The following is a 19,705-nucleotide window of genomic DNA, read 5'->3' as shown; positions in this document are numbered from 1 at the left end:
TGTGAACTCCCAGATCTCAGAGCCAGCATGACATAAGAAACATCAAAATACATCAACAACAGCGGAAGGAACCCCGGTGTCCTACTTACCAACATGATCTGCTCGGCAACAAAGAGCAGGATTTGCTTAGGATCTACAGCAAACATTCCACTGTAAAGCTTCTCCACCAGCTTCTGAGTGAAATACGAAACGTTCGCCACCAACATAGGCACAGCCACTTCTGCCCCGCCTTGAGGGTCACTGCTGCCTGCAGGGAATACAATGAGGGGACAGTTCGGTCATATGCTGGAGCACAAACTATGCTGCCGTCGTGCTGTCCCATTTCAGGCTGGGATCTTGTGATGTTACTGATATAACTCATAACCGTATAGATCATTGTTGCAACCACTGCTATATATTTGCAGCAAATATTGTAAAAGGTTGTCATGTAAGGTATCTATGAAAAGGTTATGATTTGCTGATTATGACTGTGCTATCTGTATGAGTGTATCATTTTTGTAGTTGAAGTTGTGAATATTTGGCTATGTACTTGTATATCAGTATGTTTTGATTCTAAGTAGCCTCAGTGAAGCATTTGGTCAGCTTCTTCAGAAGGGACTATTCTTAATAAGTGCCCAGACAAGAAACACTTAGCTGACAATGAACTTTGGGAGATGCCAATCCACATCTGAGCTCTTCTGGGAACGTTCAAACTAACATGTAAACCATGGCGTCCACCTGTAAAGAACTGAGTCATGCATAGACATGTGGCTTGCCCATGTTACTCCATGCCCCATCTTGCTGCTGTCATTGTCCACAGGGCAGAAGATATAAAAGGCGGCTGCATCTCCTCCATTTGGTCTTCAGTCCTGCTTCTTGCCTCTGGAGGAACTTTGCTACAAACTGAAGCGCTGAACAAAGGACTGAACGACTCATTCCAGCTGTGGATGTACTCCAGAGACCTGATTTGAAGCTGCAGTTTATTCAATCACTGCTACAAGCCTGAACCAAGAACTTTGCCATTACTGTATGTAATTGATTCCATTTAACCAAATCTAGCTCTCATCTATATCTTCTCCCTTTTATGAATAAACCTTTAGATTTTAAATTCTAAAGGACTGGCAACAGCGTGATTTGTGGATAAGATCTAACTTGTATGTTGACCTGGGTCTGGGGCTTGGTCCTTTGGGATCGAAAGAACCTTTTTTCTTTTACTGGGGTATTGGTTTTCATAACCGTTCATCCCCATAATGAGTGGCACTGGTGGTGATACTGGGAAACTGGAGTGTCTATGGGAATTGCTTGTGTCACTTATGGTTAGCCATGCTCTTCTCTGTTTGGCTGGTTTGGTTTGCCTTGGTGTGCAAAGGAACCCCAGCCTTGGGCTGTAACTGCCCAGCTTCAAGCAATTTGTCCTGAATTGGTACTCTCAGTTGAGTCCGACCAAAGCCAGCATTGTTACATCCCCCAAGAACAATGCAGGTGCTACAGCAATGAATGTTACTGACTTAGTAATGGCATAATTCCATAGGCCAATTTGAAATCCATCCCACGATGGACTGTTCCTCACTACCATGCCGAGACACAAGGAGGAGAGCTAGTAAGTCACCCATTCCACTTCCTGAATCACTTTAGGTTTTTCTTAAAAAAGTTTCCCACTGAAGTAATGCCCAGGTGCAAGCTCACTCAGGTCTCATCTGAAATCACAGCTACAGCTACTATGCCTGTAGGCAAATAATAGCACAGCCAGCTAAGTCCTATTTTGGCTTTGCTAGATTGCATGCTTCAGCACCACTCTCATCTCACTAAGCATGTTTTAACAACAGCAACCCCTAGAGCTTTTCAAAGGAGGCCAGAATCATTACCCACATTTTACAAATGGGGAAATCAAGGCACAGAGTCACCCACCAGGCCAGTAGCCAAGGCAAGAACAGAACCCAGATCTCTCAGGTCCTAGTCAGGTACTCTGGCCATTAGTCCACACAGACTCCCATTAGTTTTTGCTCTCAATACCAGATTTTTAATCTTTCTTATATCAGGGGACACTCGGTGGAGAAGCTTGCCAGCCACATGGCAGGACCACAGGAATTTCAATGCACTTGCTTTTGGGAGCATTCAAATGCCCCATGCAGTCTACAATGTTAAGATACCAGACCGATATTTCAGTTGACATTTCTAAATCTCTCAAGAGAATACAGTCAGATACTCCAACCTAAAAACTATCTAGCTGAAGATCTGAAGCTCATCACTCACCTCTCGGTCTGGAGGAGCCAGTTTTCCCACCCCCTTGGCTGATGGTGTGGAAGATATCCATAGTCAAAAGCAAGACTTCTGTCTGGAAACATCTCTTCTGCTCGCTGGTGGAGTTTTCTACAGAAGCCTGCACAACCACAGCATGAAACCATCAGCACAGTGATAACACAACGAGGGGTGCAAACACTAACAACCTTGCTCAGCCTTTACTCAGGTAAAGTCCATTGACATCAATGGAGCTATGACAATATACACAGCTGAGGATCTGCCTCAACCGAGTAAGGATTGCAGGGTCCAATATATCCAGGGTGGTTTGGGTTGAGGGTCCATTATAATCTGGGATGGGTTAGGATCAGGGTTTGTCCCAGTGCAGGGTATAGGCCCAGGACAACGTGGGATGGTTTCGGTGCATGCCCAGAATAACATGGGATGATTTTGGTTCAGGGATGTAAGGATTGGTAGAACTTGAACCAAGACCCACAGGGCTACTAGCTAACCAACATCCCCACACTGTAACCCAGCAACAGCCATAACCCAGCCACACCCCGTGTACGACAACTCACAGAAGTTTGACCCCAGGGGACGTTCTGCCTCAAGGGATCTGATGACAATGGTTTTAACAGTCCCTGATTGGCTCTTGGTCCCTATAGAAGCCCATAGGGCTTAGCACAAAGGGTCCAGGCAACAACACAGATCCCTAGCTAGCTGCCACAATCACCCTGTTCTCTGTTACTGAACTGGCATCGAACTTGGCGCTGATTTGTATTTAGGCTCCGGATTGACCCCTGGAATCCCAACATGGACCCCAGTACCTGGTATTGAGCCTTGGCCTGATTCCTGGCTCTGACCCTTGGCTTACCTCCTGACTCTGACTCCGGCTTGACCCTCCCCTCGACTCTTGACCCTGATACTGGCTCTGATTCCGGCTTCAGTTCCAGGATCCCAAGCTCCTGTCACTAGTCCTGCCTGCCTTCACCCAGGAGCCTAACAGGGGGTATAACTCCAGATGGCTTTGGTCCAAATGCCCCTTTCTGATCTCCAGGAGCATCCTTCTTAGGGAGGTAGGAACTGGTATAGAGGAAACAAGGACAGTCGCCTCAGCCAACCCTTAGTCTCATTCTACAACCAAACCTTCACGGAGGCTCCAAGAAAGCTTGATGCATTTCTGCCATGCTCTTTGCATTCCTGAGACTAAAGACATCACAGCGTGATGAGAAAGGCCATCCTCACAGAAAGCAGCAGCAGGTCTCCCAGTGAGCTCTCCAGATAACTGATTCTCTGTAGATTTACAGCCCTGGCAGGCTCAGGAGATTTGGATAGCTTGGAGAAGTGTTCATGCTTTTGATAGCTTCTCTGGACTGAACCCCAACTACTTTTTGAGCCTTCAGAGCTTTCCCCCTCACTTGCCTCTTCTGAGTGGATCTGACTCACAGAAGATGGAAGCCACAGTCAAGAACTGAGGTTCATTTCTACTTGTCTTAAAACCAGTGATCTAGACACATCTGCCCTTGGGCCGTTCAAAATCTAAGCCTGGATACTAAATTTGCTACTCCCTTCTTTATAGTGGGTCGATCCAAGAATCCCCTGCTTTGGAGTGTTTGCAACCTGGGTCTGGACTCAACTGTTGCAGCAGCCATCCATCCATCTGTACTTAGAAGGGGTTTTATTTTTTTTTGTCCATTGAAAATAAATGACTTTTTAAGTAAATTAGCATACAAGACAGCCCTATATGGGGTCTCATGGCATTAACATGGCTGCCTTAGAATTACATGCACACATTATAAACGGACAGGGAAAGATTTTTTACTGGCCAAGATCTAACTCTAGCATAATAAATTTCTCCAACGCAAGTTACTATTGCTGCTGTATACAGGTAGCATCATGCCTTCAGTTATATGAACGTATGGGGCACAGGGGAATCTCTTCTCTACAGGGCAGTTAGGATTTTAGTTCTAGCTGGCTGTCCTGGATAACATAACTGAAGGTGCCCCATATCCCAGCAGTGTGATCTGGCCTCAGGCCCTCTTGATCACATGGTGTTTGCTAGGAGGAACTGTAGACAACCCCTTCTCAGAGTAGAGCTGCTCAGAATTTTTTTTGTCAAAACAGTTTTTTTGATGAAAAATCATGTTTTTGTCAGAATCTAAGCGGTTTGAAAAACATGCCAATTTCAACGAACTCTCATTGAAAAAAAGGAACAAAGCATTTTGTTAATGTCAAAGTGGTCGACTCTGACATTTTTCAGAACAGAATATTTCGATTTTGTCATTTCAAAACCAGCCTTCAAAATCAAATTCATTATTTTAATTTATTCTTTTTAAGTTCTCAAAGGTCAAACCCAGAACAAAATGTTTCCATTGACCCAAAACAAACTTTTCTAAAAATTCTGAATTTCAATGTTGTTTTGGTTCTGATTCAGAACAGGAAGGTTTTGGAAATTGTGGAATATCCCGCGAAATATAAAAATCTGATAACACCCAGCTCTATCCTAGAGAACTTGAGAGGAGCAGGTGGGGTGCAGACCCTTCTGAGTCATCCCTTCCCTATATCACTGCAGGATGCCTCCTGTGTCCTCCCCCTTCCCCCTAACACCCGATGCAGAGTAGCAAGAGCGGGAGTCTGCGGTGATGAGACCTCAAGAAGCAGCTCGAATGGGTGCCTCTGTTTGTGCGCTGGGATGCTGAGCAGACTCTCCATCAGCAGGATGCGCAGGAAGTCCCACACTTGCTTCTTGGCAGGGTGCTCAGGCAGTGGGGCAGCTGGGGAGTTGGGACAGCTGTTTGCTTCAGCAGCAGCTGGACCTTTGAGGTGCGACAGGCCTTCATAGCCTCCCTGAGTAGAGAGAGCAGACAGACAGTGGTACTCAGGGGAGCTTATTTTACCAACACTGCTTTCTCCCCACAACTGAGCACAGCTCTACAGAGAGCAGAGGGAAGGCAGTGTAATATGGCCATAAAAACTGAGTGCCAGGACTCCTGGGTGGATGCTTCCCAGGCAGATGTAAGTGCATTAGCTCCACTCAAGCAAGTGCCCCAAAAATAGCAGTGCAGCTGCAATGGCATGGGCACAACTTGGGCTAGCTGCCTGAGTGTGTATCCAGGAAGTCAGACAGGACTGTTTTCAGGTGGCCAGCCTGAGCTGCCATGGCCATGCTGATACTTTTAGCAGAGCTAGTGCAAGTCTTGTACCTGTGCTGGGAATGACACCTCCAAGCTGCTGCGTAGACATATGCACAATCATTCTGATCATGGACAAGTCATTTCAGTTCTCGGTACCTCAGTTTCCTCAGCTGTCAAATGGGGCTAATATTAACACCCAGAAGGTTTAGTGATGCCTAATACATATACCAGTGCCCCAAGTGTGCCAAATAACAATAGCAGCAGCAAAGCAGGAGGATGCACTCAGATGAAAGGGGCTGCAGCATGTGCGAGTCATTGTTAACCCTCTCCACCAACATGCTTTAAAATCAGGAATGGGGGAATCAGCTGGCAGCTGAGTGGAGTTTGGTGAGGGCAGTGGGGCTGTTGTGGCTGCTGGGCTGAGGGGTAGTGAAGCAAAGGAGAAGCAACATTCCAGTTGAGCAAGGGTGGAGCAGCTGGCTGAGGGAAATGAGTGCTGCATGCTCTGGTGAGGGGGTCACACTCAGAGGGGTGGCTCTTTAGTAGACAGGATGTCAGCGCAAAGGGATGGTCCCAGCCCTACAAGGAGCAATGGGATTAAGGAGTTTGGCTGCATCACACCTGGAGCCGAGCCACCCATTAGCTATCACGGATGGTGATCCAGGCCATGGCTAAGAGGAAAGAGACAGGGAAGGGGGAAGATACCCAGCAGTGAGTGCTGGATTCAATACATCAGCCCCTACTTTTAGGTTCTGCAAAGGCTGACAGCTTGAGGGGCACGGACCATGGGATAGATCCCACAGCTCTGACTGGGTATGACTCACACCGACATCAGCAGGGGCTCGGTTGGACTACCACGGCAAAGGTGTCAGCGTCTGGCTCGATCATAGCAATCCAAGCTGGTTCACACTTACCTGTGGAGCCCGCACATGGAAGACGACAGTGGCTAAGGTTTGCAGGAAGTCCGAGCAGCACCACACCGGATCCTGGGGGTAGCTGTGATAGATTAGGCACAGGAACTGCATGATGTTCCCAGGATAGGCCACCTCCCAGGAGCCCTCCGTACCTGCAAAGGGCTGAACACCGACAGGCGTGTCTTGTCAGGGCAGTGTTTCACTTGTACGCATGCTCAGCTGAGCTGGCACACTTTGCTTTTGTTCCTCTCAGCAGTCCTCAAAGATCTGAGTGGCCTCGGCTTGGCCAGAGCTGGAGAAGTCATGGATGGATTGGTCCAGTGGCCACAGGGAGCAACTGCTTAGAGCTACACATTCCTCTCCTGAGTCTGAACACAGCTCTAGCCACAGAGCTGGGGCTTTCTCCACTCAGAGGGGCAGGGGCTGGGGCCCAGAAGCACACTGGGAGGGGCCAGGATCCAGCCCCCAACTCTCAGATCCTGGCCATAAGCACAGACAGGGTCTCTCTGAAGCCCCCTCCTCCCAGCAATGACAACACAGCCAGGTCAGTAGCTGGCAGCCATCAGCTCCCTGCCCACCACTTGGGGAGGGAATGGGCTGCCTCAAGCAGAACTCTCCGCCACTCCCTCTGTGGGGCCCTACGCGCAGACAGACAGCCGCTCACCTTGTTCACTGTGGCCTTAACCATCTCTAGCAGCAGGGCCACTGCCTCTGTGCACAGCCCAGCTTTAAGGACGTCCTCCACATGGTGGTTCTGCAGGAGCCACTGCAGCATGGAGTCCAGATCTGCCTGAAGGGAGGAAGAGATGTTCGAGGAGGAGGCTGCTGACAGGGGCATGGCTGCACCCTTCACTGCTTTCAGAGCAGTCTAGAGCGATGGGTGAAACCTCCAGGAGGTTTCTGTTCTTTCCACATCCAGCTGCATCAGCCACAAGGATAGCAGGACCTCAGAGTTACGGACACTTCAGGAATAGAGGATGTCGTAACTCAGAAATGGTCCGTAGCTATGAACAAGATGTTATAGACTTCAGCCACAAGGAACTTGGGGCTGCAGCTGCAGGGATCGGGGATGGGGCTTCTGACCCTAGGGGCTATCAGGGCTCCCGGAGGGGGGCTCAGGGCTTCTGCCCTCTGGAAGCACCAGGGCTCAGAGGTTTAGACCTGAGGGGAATGCTGGGACTTGGGGGTTCAGCCCCACAGCTCCATTCTGGCTTCAGGCCTGAAAGGGGTGCTGGTTATCAGGGCTTCAGCCCTGAGGCTCCACTCCCGGTTTTAGCCAGGGGGGAGTACTGGGGCTTTAGCTATGGGGGGAGCACTGGGGCTAAGAAAAGCAGTCTCCCCATAGCTAAAGCCCCGATCCCGGGCACCCCCCGTGGGAGTGAAAACGAGAGCAGAGCCATGGGGTTGAAGCCCCAATCCTCAGTTTCCCCCCACTCCCTCTGAAATTGAGAGCAGAGCCCTGGCGCTCCCCTCGGGTCTAAAGCCCTGAGTCCCAATGCTCCTGAAGGCCAAAAGCCCTGAGTCCCCACTCTGCCAGGAGCCCTGACCCCACCCCCCACACACCATATGGTTGCAGCCCCAGTTCCCCAGTGGCAGAAGCACTGAGGAAGTACAGTATTTGCTTTTTTTTTTTCCGTCTGCATTGTTGCCTGATTGAGGACTTCCAGGTCCACATGGTGTTCAGGTGACAGGTAAGTCCGTAACTCTGGTGTTCATATCATTGAGGTTCTACTGTAGCTCCAAACAAAACAAGCTTCCCCTAGCTTGGATGCTTATGTTGCCTAGGGCAGACGTTGCTGGGCTGCCTCTCCCTTTGGAGCCATTACAGAGAAGCAGCTTAGGAATCCCAGAGGGCAAAGCAAGGTCCCTTAGCCAAGGTGCAAACTCTCATTCACCCCTCACCCCGGACTTTGCGGGGGCCTTACCTTGGAGGCTTCTGGCGGGTCACACTGTGGGGTTCCCAGGAACAGCCCTGAGACCAGCAGGTAGATCTCAGGGAGGTGAATGTGATTAATCAAACATGCTTGCAGCACTGTGAGCCCAAAAACTAGGTAGGGGCCATAGTCAGGTATCAGGGGCCCACTTTTCAAATTGTCTAAAAGCAAAGGAAGAAAACATGCTTTGAACGGCTCAGTTTCCATCCTGCATCAGGTGTAGTGGAGAGGGATGGCTGACTGACAACAACCAGCAATTCTCTGGGACCCAAATCACCCTGCCGTCCTCCCAGCAACAACCGCAGCTGTTAGAAGAATTTCTCTGACATTAGTAAATAGAAAACCACCCTCCATTCTCATTCATATGGTGTGAAGTTCTCCTTGTACACTCTGTGATGTTGCATCCCATAATGCGTTATGGAAATATGCTTATGAACGTATATATGACATAACTGGAATATGTTTTATGCTACATATGCCATGTAACATATCTCTGCAAAGATTATGATCTACTGAATATATTCATCCTATTTGTATGCATGTATCTTTTTTGTATTCAAAGTTATGAATATTGGCTGTGTACTTGTTTGATTTTAAGTAGCCTTAGTAAGGCATTTGGTCAGCTTCTTAAGAAAGGGATTTGCAAGTTAAGTGCCGAATCAAGAAACACTTAACAGACAAGGGAACCTTGGAAGACTCCAATTCACATAAGAAGCCTTCCTGGGGACATTCAAGGTAGCATGGAAGCAATGGCTGCCACTTGTAAGGAACTGAGTCATGCATGGACATGAGATGATGGACTGCCCATGTGACTCCAAAACTCCATCTTGGAGCTGGATTTTGCATAGGAGAGAGGGGATCTCCACCCACAAAAGAAAGTCTATTTAAGCCCCTGGGAGACCCCTCCATTTTGCCTTCAGCTGGCTCAAGAGTTAGCCGCTCCACCCCAAAAGAAAGAAACTGGAACAAAGGGAAGTAACCAGAGGGGTGTGAGCAATTGCTGGACCCAGACTAGAAGGAGGCTAGTCTGTAAAAGAAGCTTACTGGAACATCTTTGAGGGTGAGATTTTATCTGTAATCACTTTCTTACTATATTAGGTTTAGACTTGCATATTTTATTTTATTTTGCTTGGTAATTCACTTTGTTCTGTTGGTTATTACTTGGAACCACTTAAATCCTACTTTTTGCATTTAATAAAATCACTTTTTACTTATTAATTAACCCAGAGTAAGTATTACTACGGGGTGGGGAGGGGAGAACAGCTGGGCATAACTCTCTATCAATGTTATAGAGGGCACACAATTTATGAGTTTACCCTGTATAAGCTTTATTCAGGGTAAAACGGATTTATTTGGGGTTTGGACCCCATTGAAAACTAGACATTTGGATATTGGAAACAGGAACACGTCTTAAGCTGTTTTCAATTTAGCCTGCAGCTTTTGAGGGATGTGGTTCACACCTGGGACTGCATTTGTAGCAGGCAAGTGTGTCTGGCACAACCAGGCAGGGTTCTGAAGTCTGCCAGGGAAAACAGGCTTAGGGGTAGTCTCAGCACACCAGTTGGCAGTCCTAAGGGGGTTTCTGTGATCCAACCCATAACACACTCCCTCATCTGGGCTGGGGGAGTGAGCAGAACAGGGTCAGAGCAAATCTCAGAGGGACGAGAAGGTGGTGACTGACCAACTCACAGATGTACAGACCAGTTAGTTTGACCTCCTGCACAGACCAGACCACGCAATCTCCTCACCCAGTGATTTCTGGTCTGGAATCCCCAGCCTGCAGTATGATGGAGAAGGCATCTCCCAGCCCAGCAGTAGGAGATCATCCTGCTGCTTGGCCCATACTAAGCTCACATTGAAGTCAATGAGAGATTTGCTATTTTATGCAACTGGAGCTGGACTGGGAGCCCTAGCTGATTGCTGCTGCACCAGGGTCAACATAGTTTTCATGAACCTGTCCCTAGAAGAGGCTATACTGGGAGCGAGTCTCATATCTGGAACGTACCCATTAGAATATCCATCCCTGTAGAGCTGTTTGACACCCAGCGCCCAGCCACCACCCCCTCCTTGAACTTCCTCAGCAGTGTGGGATTGTGGAGGAAGTGCAGCAGCAGTTTGACCCCGATCACGATGGTGCTTGGGTGTAGATGGCTTTGTGTGAACAAGAGGAACCAGTCAGGCCCCAGCACCAAGAATGTCTCCTCTTGAGCCCTAGGAGAAACACAGCATGAGAAGTATACATGTTAAAGACACAGAGGAAGATTTGACCTAGGAGCCTACATCACAATGGAGAGTTTATTCTCCTATATAACTTAGGTCCTTACTCTGAAGAGTATTTAGATGCCTAACTCCATACCTTTGAGGATCTTTGCAACTGACTTAGGCCCCTAAGTCACTTAGGCTCTGGATATCATGCTCACAATCTGGTGCTGAGGAGATTCATTAGCTTGTTTGTCACCATAGTTTGAGCCATCTAATCCCTATCAGTCCAAATTTAATTTATTTCCAGACAAACTACATCAAGATGGAGTCACAGTTAAGGTCAACATCTCAGTAATTCAGGATAAAACACATGACAGGGACATTGTAATTATCCCAATTCAACTGTTATAAACCCAGGAAATTCAGAATTAAGGTTTAAACTTGAAAGAAATCCCAACATGCTAACGTATGCAAATGTGTACTTAAGGCACCTAAGCGACCTTAATTCTGCCCTGTAGTGATGCAACAACTGTGATTAGGATTAAGACATTGTAGTATTTGTAATCCCAGTTAGATGAAACCGCTTTTTAAAGACACGTCAGATTTCTTTTCCCCTCACAGAAGAGATAAGGAAACCGTGATATCTCTGACACCACTGTTTGGCAACTGTGGAGAAAATGTTGTCTATTTAATGGATATCACTCTAAACCTCAGATACCTCACTGGAAAAAAAAAAACACTGAACCCAAACCTGACACATTCCGCCTCTCTCTCATTGACTGACAACACTCATAAATGCTAACCGGGTGTTGAGCGCTGGTCACACACAGAGAGAGGGAACCTTGAAGGAGCCACAGTCCCTCCTCCGCCCATTCCATTCTCAAATGCAGGGGTCTCAAACAAATTACGAGGGCCACAGGAGGACTAGTACATTGGCCCAAGGGCCGCATCACTGAAACCTTTTCATACAATGATACAAAAGTATAGTCAAAAATGAAAAAAATGAACAACTACAACTAAGTGAGACCTATGGGGTCCTGCTGAACATATCACGGCTCGCCTGCCCCGTCAGCTACTCTGGAGGCACCAAGAAGGATTTGATCTGAAAGGGAAAATGGAGAGCCTGGGCAAGACACTTGGCTCTCACCTCCTGAGTCTAGGATTTAAAGCCAAACTGATGTTACATGATATGAGTTTGTTGGTCTCAGCTTAGGCTCTGGTCATCAAGTCTCTTGTGACTACTGTCTGTTGATTTAAAGGAAGCCTAGGGCTCTGGGGCCAGAGGTATGGCAACATGTGCAGGATGCAGTCCTTGAGAATCCCCCAGCTCTGAGCACCTGGGCTGGAGTTAAAGGCAAAGAGGACACGAGCTTCCACAAGGTGATGTTCTGTTGTAACCATTCCTGTGGGGGAAGAGCCTCCTAGTTCATGTACACAAAAGAATGAAAATGCTGAAGGGACAGGCAGCAGCCAGCTACAATTTGTAGGCAGGGAGCATGTGCAGTGTGTGAGGCAGGAGGTGCTATCCTGAAAGCATGGGGGATAGAGGCACATTGATCTGGTTCAAGTAAACAAAACCATCCAACCCGCACCCTGCAGAGAACTTCCCAGCCATATCACTCATCCTGCAGTGCTGCAAAGCTTCCACCTTCAGCAGACAGCAGCCAAAGCAGAATGCCAAACCACCTCACACAAATGACAAAACACTCCCCCCGCCCCTATTCCAACCCCTTCCCCAAATCCCCACCCTGGCCCCACCTCTTCTCCGCCTCCTCCCCTGAGCTCACCACGTTCCCACTCCTCCCCCACCCTCCCAGAGTGTGCAAACAGCTGTTTGGCAGCGGCTGGGCAGGAAGCACTGGGAGATAGGTGGAGGAGCAGGGACGTGGCGCACTCAGGGGGGAGGAGGAGAGTAGGAGGAGAAGGGGAGCTTGCAGGGCTGGTGCTTCCTTTAGGCAACCCTAGGAGGTCGCCTAGGGCGCCAGGATTCAGGGGGCAGCATTTTGTGTGCTCCCCATGGGGCACATGAGAGCTTCCTGTTCCGCTCCCGTCGCATCACCGAAGAAGGACCTTCTGCCGACATGCCGCGGAAAACAGCGGCAGGCAACTGAGCAGCTCAATGACTGCCGCTGTCGCCTGCAGCATTTCGGCGGAGGGTCCTTCTTCGGCAGCGTGATGGGAGTGGAACTGGAAGCTCCTGCACGCCCCATGGGGAGTGCACAAAATGCTGCCCCCGAATTCTGCCTAGGGCGCCAGAAACTCTGGAGCCGCTTCTGGGAGATTGGCTGCCGGTGGGTGCAGAGCACCCACTAATTTTTCCCCATTTTTTTTTTATCCCCAGAGTCAGCGCCTATGCAACCCGCAGGCCATGTGTTTGAGACCCCTGCTCAAATGGTTCTACTTACTCAGAGGACAGATGAAGTTTGTCTGAACACATTACATCTAAGAGCATCTTCAGTAACTGGTTTCGGAGCCAGATTGTCTTCCCAGATGTTTGGCTTAAGGCTACAAAAATCAGAAGGAAATAAAAAGTAAAGAGAAGACTAAACACGTGTTTCCAGCACTTTGATGAACAGCCTTGTTTGTAGCCAAAACAAATATAATTAGTTGTTAACTGGGTGGAGTGAAGAAGGTGCGAACATTTGGGAGTGGGGATCCCGTCACTGTCAGCACTAGTCATTTCTGAGTTCTGTTCCCAAAGCCCTATCATGAAGGATGTTTAAAACTAGACTGGACAAAATGCTTGATAATGAATAATCTTCAGGGAACAACTCTAGACTGGGTGGAAGAGAAGGCTGGAATGGATGACTATGTCTGGTCACCCTAATTCTTTTGCTTGGATGTGTTGTATCCATGAGGCTCTCCGCTGGAACCACTAATAGGACAAAAGTAACAGGAAGTCGAGGTGGCTGGCTCTTCCAGCAGTCAAGTCAGACACAAATAGGGTGGAGATTTATAAGATGCGTGGCTCCTTGCACTGGAGTATGCACTTGCCCTAGAGAATGCCCCTTCACCCACATGGGACTCCAGCACAATGTAAAAACTACAGTGGGCCAAGAACAACCATATTCTCATAGAATCCTGAGAGGGAATTTTCACCATTTCATTCTATTGTTTTTAACCCACAAATATTGATCTCTGTGAAATTTGAACCAAATGGACATTTCTCTCCCTGGAGACTTGTGAAAACCAGCACTTGAGAGGCTTTTGGTGCAGTGACCAAGGTCTGCCAACCTAACTGCAGGAGAGATACCTGAGAGGGGAAAGCATAACTAAGCACGTCACTTGGTTTTAAAACAGATCTTCCCAGACATGACTGTTCTCTGTCCCTTTACAACCCCCTGTGCTGCTCAGAATAAGGCCCTGACCCAGCAAAGCAATTCATTTTGGACACATGAGCAGTTCTGCAGCATGTCCCTCGAGGGTCTGTCCTTCCTACCCTCCTTCCCCCTGTCCCCGCCCCCATCCTGAGCACAGCCCTGATGCATTTAGGACCTGCCAGGGGGATGAGGGGCAGCATCCATCAGAATTCACTCACCAAAGGGATCTCCTTACCTTCTCCTGGCAGATCAGAGGTCTCATCCAGGCATATCTGACTTTCATCTACAGAAGAGGGCTTTAGAGTATAAACAAGGAACAATCCAATCCTTTCAGAGAAAGAGGAAACCATTTTTGGTTAGCAGTGTTGCCGACTATCACTATTGTACTGTGAGTCTCATAACAGTTGTTGCTTTTCTTAAAGCCTCAGCTCCTGGAGTCATGGGATTATGTGAGAACCTTGGCTTTCATTAATAGAGTATGTTTCTAGCTCTTGAGGAGAAAAGCTTGAAAATGTGATCCCCTAACGACTCAAAAATAGAAGGCAAATAAAAAGGATCCTCCCTTTTAAAAAAAACTTCATGATTTTGAAGCCAGTTTTGTGATTTTGGGGGCCTGATTTATGGTTTTTGAGCCACTGGATTTGATAATATTGGGTTAGCAATGCTGCAGGTGTCCGTGTCTCCTTGGGAGCTCCCCTCATAGTGTTTCTGAGCAACATCTCACTGGCTTCCAGGCATGCAACACCCAGCATGGAATCTCTAGCAGCCTGACAGGAAACAGCTGTGGCAACCCCTTTTCACTTATGAAATGCTTGAATTCCATTTTCCAGTTCTCATCACAAATGGATGAATGTTACACATACACAAAGCAAGTGACTGCAGTGCCACCGTCTGATTCTGGGAGTGGTGTTCTCTATAGACAAAAATACCACACTACAGGAACACTCCAGACACTACTACGTACTACAGCATTCCCCCAGGTTCAGGACAGTACAGGTCCCCTGTTTTTTAATGATGCTCAGGGCCTACTGCACTAGCCCCTTTCCTGGAGGCTGAGAGACAGGAGCTGTCCTTATTTGCTCGCACTGTACAGTACCATGCACATTGCCAGATCAAAACAATTAACAATAAATAAAACTTAGTAAGTTGCAGCCACCCTCATCTTTAATAAAGAAAGAGGCTGCCTATGGAGACTGCAGGTCCCAGCATGCAATGCTGCATCTGGACCAGAGCGATTTCATTAAAATCAAGATGCAGCTTTGAATGTTGGCCTGTGTCATCTCAGTGGCCGGCACCTCTGTGCGCGAGAGTAGTGGACAGCACCAGATAGGTCTTAGCTGGCCCACAGGACAGAGGTTGACCAGTCTGGACACAGGTTATCAAATACTGCAGCAATTGTGTTTCAGGCAGCTCTTTCCTCAGACAGTGATCAAGGGTTGGAATTCTCTTCTCCAGAAGGTCCTGGCAAAGGCAGTATCCATAAGATTCAAGAATAAAATGGCCAGTTGGACACCGTCCAAGAAATGGGATCAGACACCCATCAGCCTGGAAGCAGCCTGCAGTAATCTTACCTACCTTGAGTAGTTCCTTATGCCTTTAGTCGTCCCACTGAGGTCAACGGGGCTACCTGTGCTATATTCACAGTAAGGGTCACAACTTAGCTGGGGGTGATTCTCACTCACTTGAACAGGGCTGAATTAAATGCCGAATTGGCTGTCAGGGGAGTTTTCCCCTATGATTCCTTGGCAGGGATCTACAAAGACTCTGCCCTTGTCCAGAGCACAAAGCAGGGCTGGATGAGGTGGGTGTGATCACACAATAGGATTCTTATACTTGTAGGAGGACTGCTCACTTGTGAGCTGAAAAAATACAGCAAAATCGGGGTTACCTAAGAATGTCTTTGGTATTGAAATAGCCCTGCAGCAGGTGGGAAAAGATGGTACAGATAGTGGTGACCCGTGAGCAGCTGATCTCGACATCGTTGAGGAGGAAAACCAGTTTGGGCACCATTTGCATCTGGTAGGCGACTTTGGCATTCTGACATCCATCTCTGCGTCAAAGCAAGAGGAACGTTAATAGCCTTTACTGGAAAGAGTCAATTCTGCCGAGTTTCTGCTAAAAGGGTTCTGTGCTCACTCTTTGTACCACGGACTTCTGACGTTGCCTTGGCAACCGGTCAAAACTCCGTCAGACAAATTGAATATGTGTCAGAGATGGGGATCTGAAGCCTTCTCGGTGTGTTCCTCCCCCCATTTTTCCCCGGAAACAGCTGCCTTTCAGTGAGTTCAAACAAAACAAAGTTATTGACTTGGAAAGCCCTGAATTGGTGGAAATAAATGCTGTTCTTGTAAAACTCAGCAAGAGACATCAGACAGGATCGTGCATGGCTTTTCAGTTCCAACAGAATGGAATCTACAGGCCACATTGAGGCAGCCGGTCTGTCTCACTCTGTGTCTCCAAATATATTTAACTCTAACGTAGAGCTGGCCGGGAAATTATTCTGTCTTCTGCGCAAATTTGGGTTGGGGGAGGTTGTTAAAAATCTCAACATTATTTGGTCTAAATTTCAGTTTTAAACCTGAAATCTTTCATCAAAAAAGATTTTTGTGGGGTGAGGGGGAGAACTTTCACCCCTGATTAAATGAAAATGTTTTGTCTAAAAGGTTTTTATGGCAACAATGTTTTCAACCAGCTTCATTATTTTTAAAAAATCAAATGAATAAATAGACATCTGGCTTTCTATTACGAGTTGTCTGTAGTGTGCCCAGCATACTTTAGGCACTGAATAAATAACCAATGAAAAATAATATGCCATCTTCTCCCTCTACAAGCTGAAGATATGAAGAATTCTGACATTAAATTGATCTCCCTTTGAGGGCATTGTCGTCCCAAGATTTGCACTGCAGAACAACGACTGCTCCAACCAGTCCTTACAGATGTTATTCTCCAGAGCAGTTGTGTGCATACAGCTAAACTGCAATTACCAAACTCAGTCATCTGGACTTGTTTCCATTCAACACATGAAAAACTTTCAATCTAGTCTAACCAGGCAAAATGACATTTCTTTCTCCAAGTGCTATGGGTCAAGTACTCTGCAGGTGTAACCTCACTAAAGTCAACGCAATGTCTTCAGCCAGGAATTTTGTCCTATGATTCTGCAACATGGTCAACAGAACCAGTAAATGAAAGCTTGTATTTTCATAGGGCTCTAGAAAAGCTAGTTGCCTGCCATCTTCCCTGGATTTTCAATGGGATCTGGGCACATAACTCTTTCAGAGACATTCAAAAATCCCAGCCTAAGCTTATTAGTTCATCCTGTCTCTGCCATAGATACCCACTATGTACCTTGAGGGCCGCAGGATCTCCACAAGATGTGAAAACAGGACAAGGTCGAGATTTTCTGGTGCATTTGACCAAAGCTGAAAGACAAATGAAACCAGAGATTTCACAGCTTCTTGAGTTCAGCTCCTTTTTTCCTGCTGACAAGAGATGAAATAAGTTTTTAAAAAATCAGATGTGTTTCTGCAACACATGCCTTCATCCCGAGATCTCAGAGCACTTTAAAAACATTAGCGAGGCCTCATAATATCCACATGAGGTAACAGAGTGTGTCTATTACTGATGGGGAAACTGAGGCACAGTGCTATTTGCCTATAGTGAGTCAGTGGCAGAGGAGAACAGAACCCAGAAGTTCTGGTCCCACTTTTTCTGCCCTAACGTCCCCACTAAATCCATTTGGTTTAAAAACAAATCAGAAAACATGCAACACACACAATCTAATATGAGCCAGTAATGCCTGGAGGAAGTGTGGCCCAGTGTAAAGCACGCTGGCCTGGGACTGAGTGGATTTGGATTCTGACTCTGTCACTGATCTGCAATATAAATGTGGGCAAGTGTCGGTGCCTCAGTTTTCCCATCTGTAAAATGGGGACAACAATACTTCCCTTTGTAAAGTGTTGTGGATGAAGTGTGCTGTATAAAATATAAGTATTATTATACCATGTAAAAGCACATGGATTGATCTATGTTGGGGGGAAAAAAACAAATATACCATATAGTACATTTTTAAGTGAACTCACAATGACATTTTTCAATTTGCATCAAGAGTTTCTTGGATTTAGGGGAAAAGGAGTAAAATAAAGCACAAAAAATGACAATTTCAGAAATATGGAAATGCAGAAATGATTGTGGAGAGAAAATATATCTGATTGCATAGTGCACAAAAGCAGGCAATCTGCAGTTTCCACCCAGAGAATAAGCTTCCACAATTGCTCTGACTGACATGCCCCAGAGAGATCTGCCATGAGTCTGTCTCTGAAACACGTACTTGTGCAGCCCTTACTAGAGACTTTTGCAGAAACTGAGATCATGTACCGTGAGCAGAGAGTGCAGGTGCTTTAGAAAAGAGCGAGAGAACAACTCTGGACACTCCTTGCTCAATAAAGATCCTTCTACCACATAGCCTGGTCCACCCAGGGCCTGGAACACCAAGAACACTACAGATTCAGCTCAGAGGCAAGGGTGGCTCTAGGCACCAGCAAAACAAGCAGCTGCTTGGGCAGCCCATTTGCAGAGGCAGCAGCTGGCAGGGATCCAGCCTGGGAGCTGTAGTTCCTTGGTTAGCTCCCTGCCTATAGAACCAGCCCTGGAGCAGGGAAAGAACTATATTTCCCAGCATTCCTTTGGCCACTATCAACAGGAAAGGGACGGGGAGGGAGTATGGTAGCTGAAACCTCATGCTTCAGCTTCCTGTGAATGGAGAGTTCACTGCTAGAGCGGGGTGGCAGTGTGAATGGGGAGCAAGTGTGCCCAAGGAGTAGGCAGCTTTGGCCCAGATATCCCCTTCAGAAGACATCCCCAGACTGGATTAGGGATACTGGTGTGACCTCACCTTGCAGCCCCCAAAGAAGGAATTGGGTGGACTAAATGGATAGTAACCCTTTCTTTTTGAAGCCTAGCAAGGGAGGTACATGGATCGCACTAGAATTTAAAATGAAAAGTAAGGGAGGAGAGGCTCTGGATCTGGGCATTTTTAGATACAGAACCAGACACTTAGGAGGATTTCCACTTCTGAGTCATGGAAGCAGAAATTGACTTTTCCTTTCCAGATTTAGCTAATATTCAGAAAGGGAATCTGGCACCTGACTTCCAGATTTGAGCACCTCAAAATTCAGGAGTGATGAAGATCTATTTGGGCAGCTGTTACTTCATTTCTCCCAAATCAACTATACGGCTCCACTGTAATTTGCTGTAGAAAAAGTAGGATAAAATTGAGCAAGAAATGCTTCCCAGTGGTTTTTACGACTGGGATTGCTATTTTCAACAGCATTGCCTTTTTTGTTGTTTAAGTTTTATTTGTTTAAGAGGAAGACAGTGATACTGCATTGGCAAATTCCCCATAGAAACAAAGAGTAGAACAAAAAAATAATAAAGGCACCTCAACTTTTCCTCATTTATGGAGGACAGTCTTATAATATGCATCCAGATAGCCTCCAATCACACAAGCTGAAAATTGTTCCACTTTACTGCAGTTCTGTAACCATATGGGAACCAATCCTGTCTGTGTTCTGCGCACATCCAAAATTCCTGCTGAATGACTCGCCCTGGGAGCACGTTACCAGTGACCCAGTGCTGGGGCAGAAGGAGGGTGCAGGTGCGGGGCGGGGGAGGAGAGAGAGCCCAGGGTTTGGGGGCGGCATTGGTGGGGGGGGAAGGGGAGAGCCCAGAGCTGGGGCAGCACAGGGTGTGGGAGGGGGAGCCCAGGGCTGGGACAGCAGAGGGGTGCGGGTCAGTGGGGGAGAGCCCAGGGCTAGGGCAGCAGGTGGGTGCAGGTGGGGGGAGGCCCAGAGCTGGGGCGGCAGGGGGGCAGGTTGAGGAGGAGAGCCCAGAGCTGGGGGAGCATGGTGTGTGCGGGTAGGGAAGAGCACAGGGTGTGGGAGGGGGAGCCCAGGGCTGGGACAGCAGAGGGGTGCGGGTCGGGGGGG

At 47.6% G+C, this 19,705-nt stretch overlaps 1 protein-coding gene across 4 annotated transcripts in view; it reads right to left on the bottom strand.

Annotated features, from left to right (window-relative positions):
• WDFY4 (WDFY family member 4) overlaps nucleotides 1–19,705 on the bottom strand; it is a 257,556-nt gene that overhangs the window by 133,641 nt on the left and 104,210 nt on the right. For all 4 annotated transcript variants that reach the window (XM_050959877.1, XM_050959876.1, XM_050959875.1 and 1 more), the window contains 11 exons: nucleotides 17,067–17,140; nucleotides 15,610–15,771; nucleotides 13,957–14,048; nucleotides 12,807–12,906; nucleotides 10,205–10,410; nucleotides 8,191–8,360; nucleotides 6,930–7,055; nucleotides 6,266–6,427; nucleotides 4,867–5,064; nucleotides 2,233–2,359; nucleotides 90–247 (listed from right to left, as the gene is read on the bottom strand). In XM_050959877.1, coding sequence (XP_050815834.1) covers nucleotides 90–247; nucleotides 2,233–2,359; nucleotides 4,867–5,064; nucleotides 6,266–6,427; nucleotides 6,930–7,055; nucleotides 8,191–8,360; nucleotides 10,205–10,410; nucleotides 12,807–12,906; nucleotides 13,957–14,048; nucleotides 15,610–15,771; nucleotides 17,067–17,140 — 1,575 coding nt within the window. The remainder of the gene's footprint in view (nucleotides 1–89; nucleotides 248–2,232; nucleotides 2,360–4,866; nucleotides 5,065–6,265; nucleotides 6,428–6,929; nucleotides 7,056–8,190; nucleotides 8,361–10,204; nucleotides 10,411–12,806; nucleotides 12,907–13,956; nucleotides 14,049–15,609; nucleotides 15,772–17,066; nucleotides 17,141–19,705) is intronic.

This window comes from Gopherus flavomarginatus, chromosome 6, assembly GCF_025201925.1.
Source record: "Gopherus flavomarginatus isolate rGopFla2 chromosome 6, rGopFla2.mat.asm, whole genome shotgun sequence".
Classification (NCBI taxonomy): domain Eukaryota; kingdom Metazoa; phylum Chordata; order Testudines; family Testudinidae; genus Gopherus; species Gopherus flavomarginatus.
This window is presented reverse-complemented; position numbering and strand designations above follow the sequence as displayed.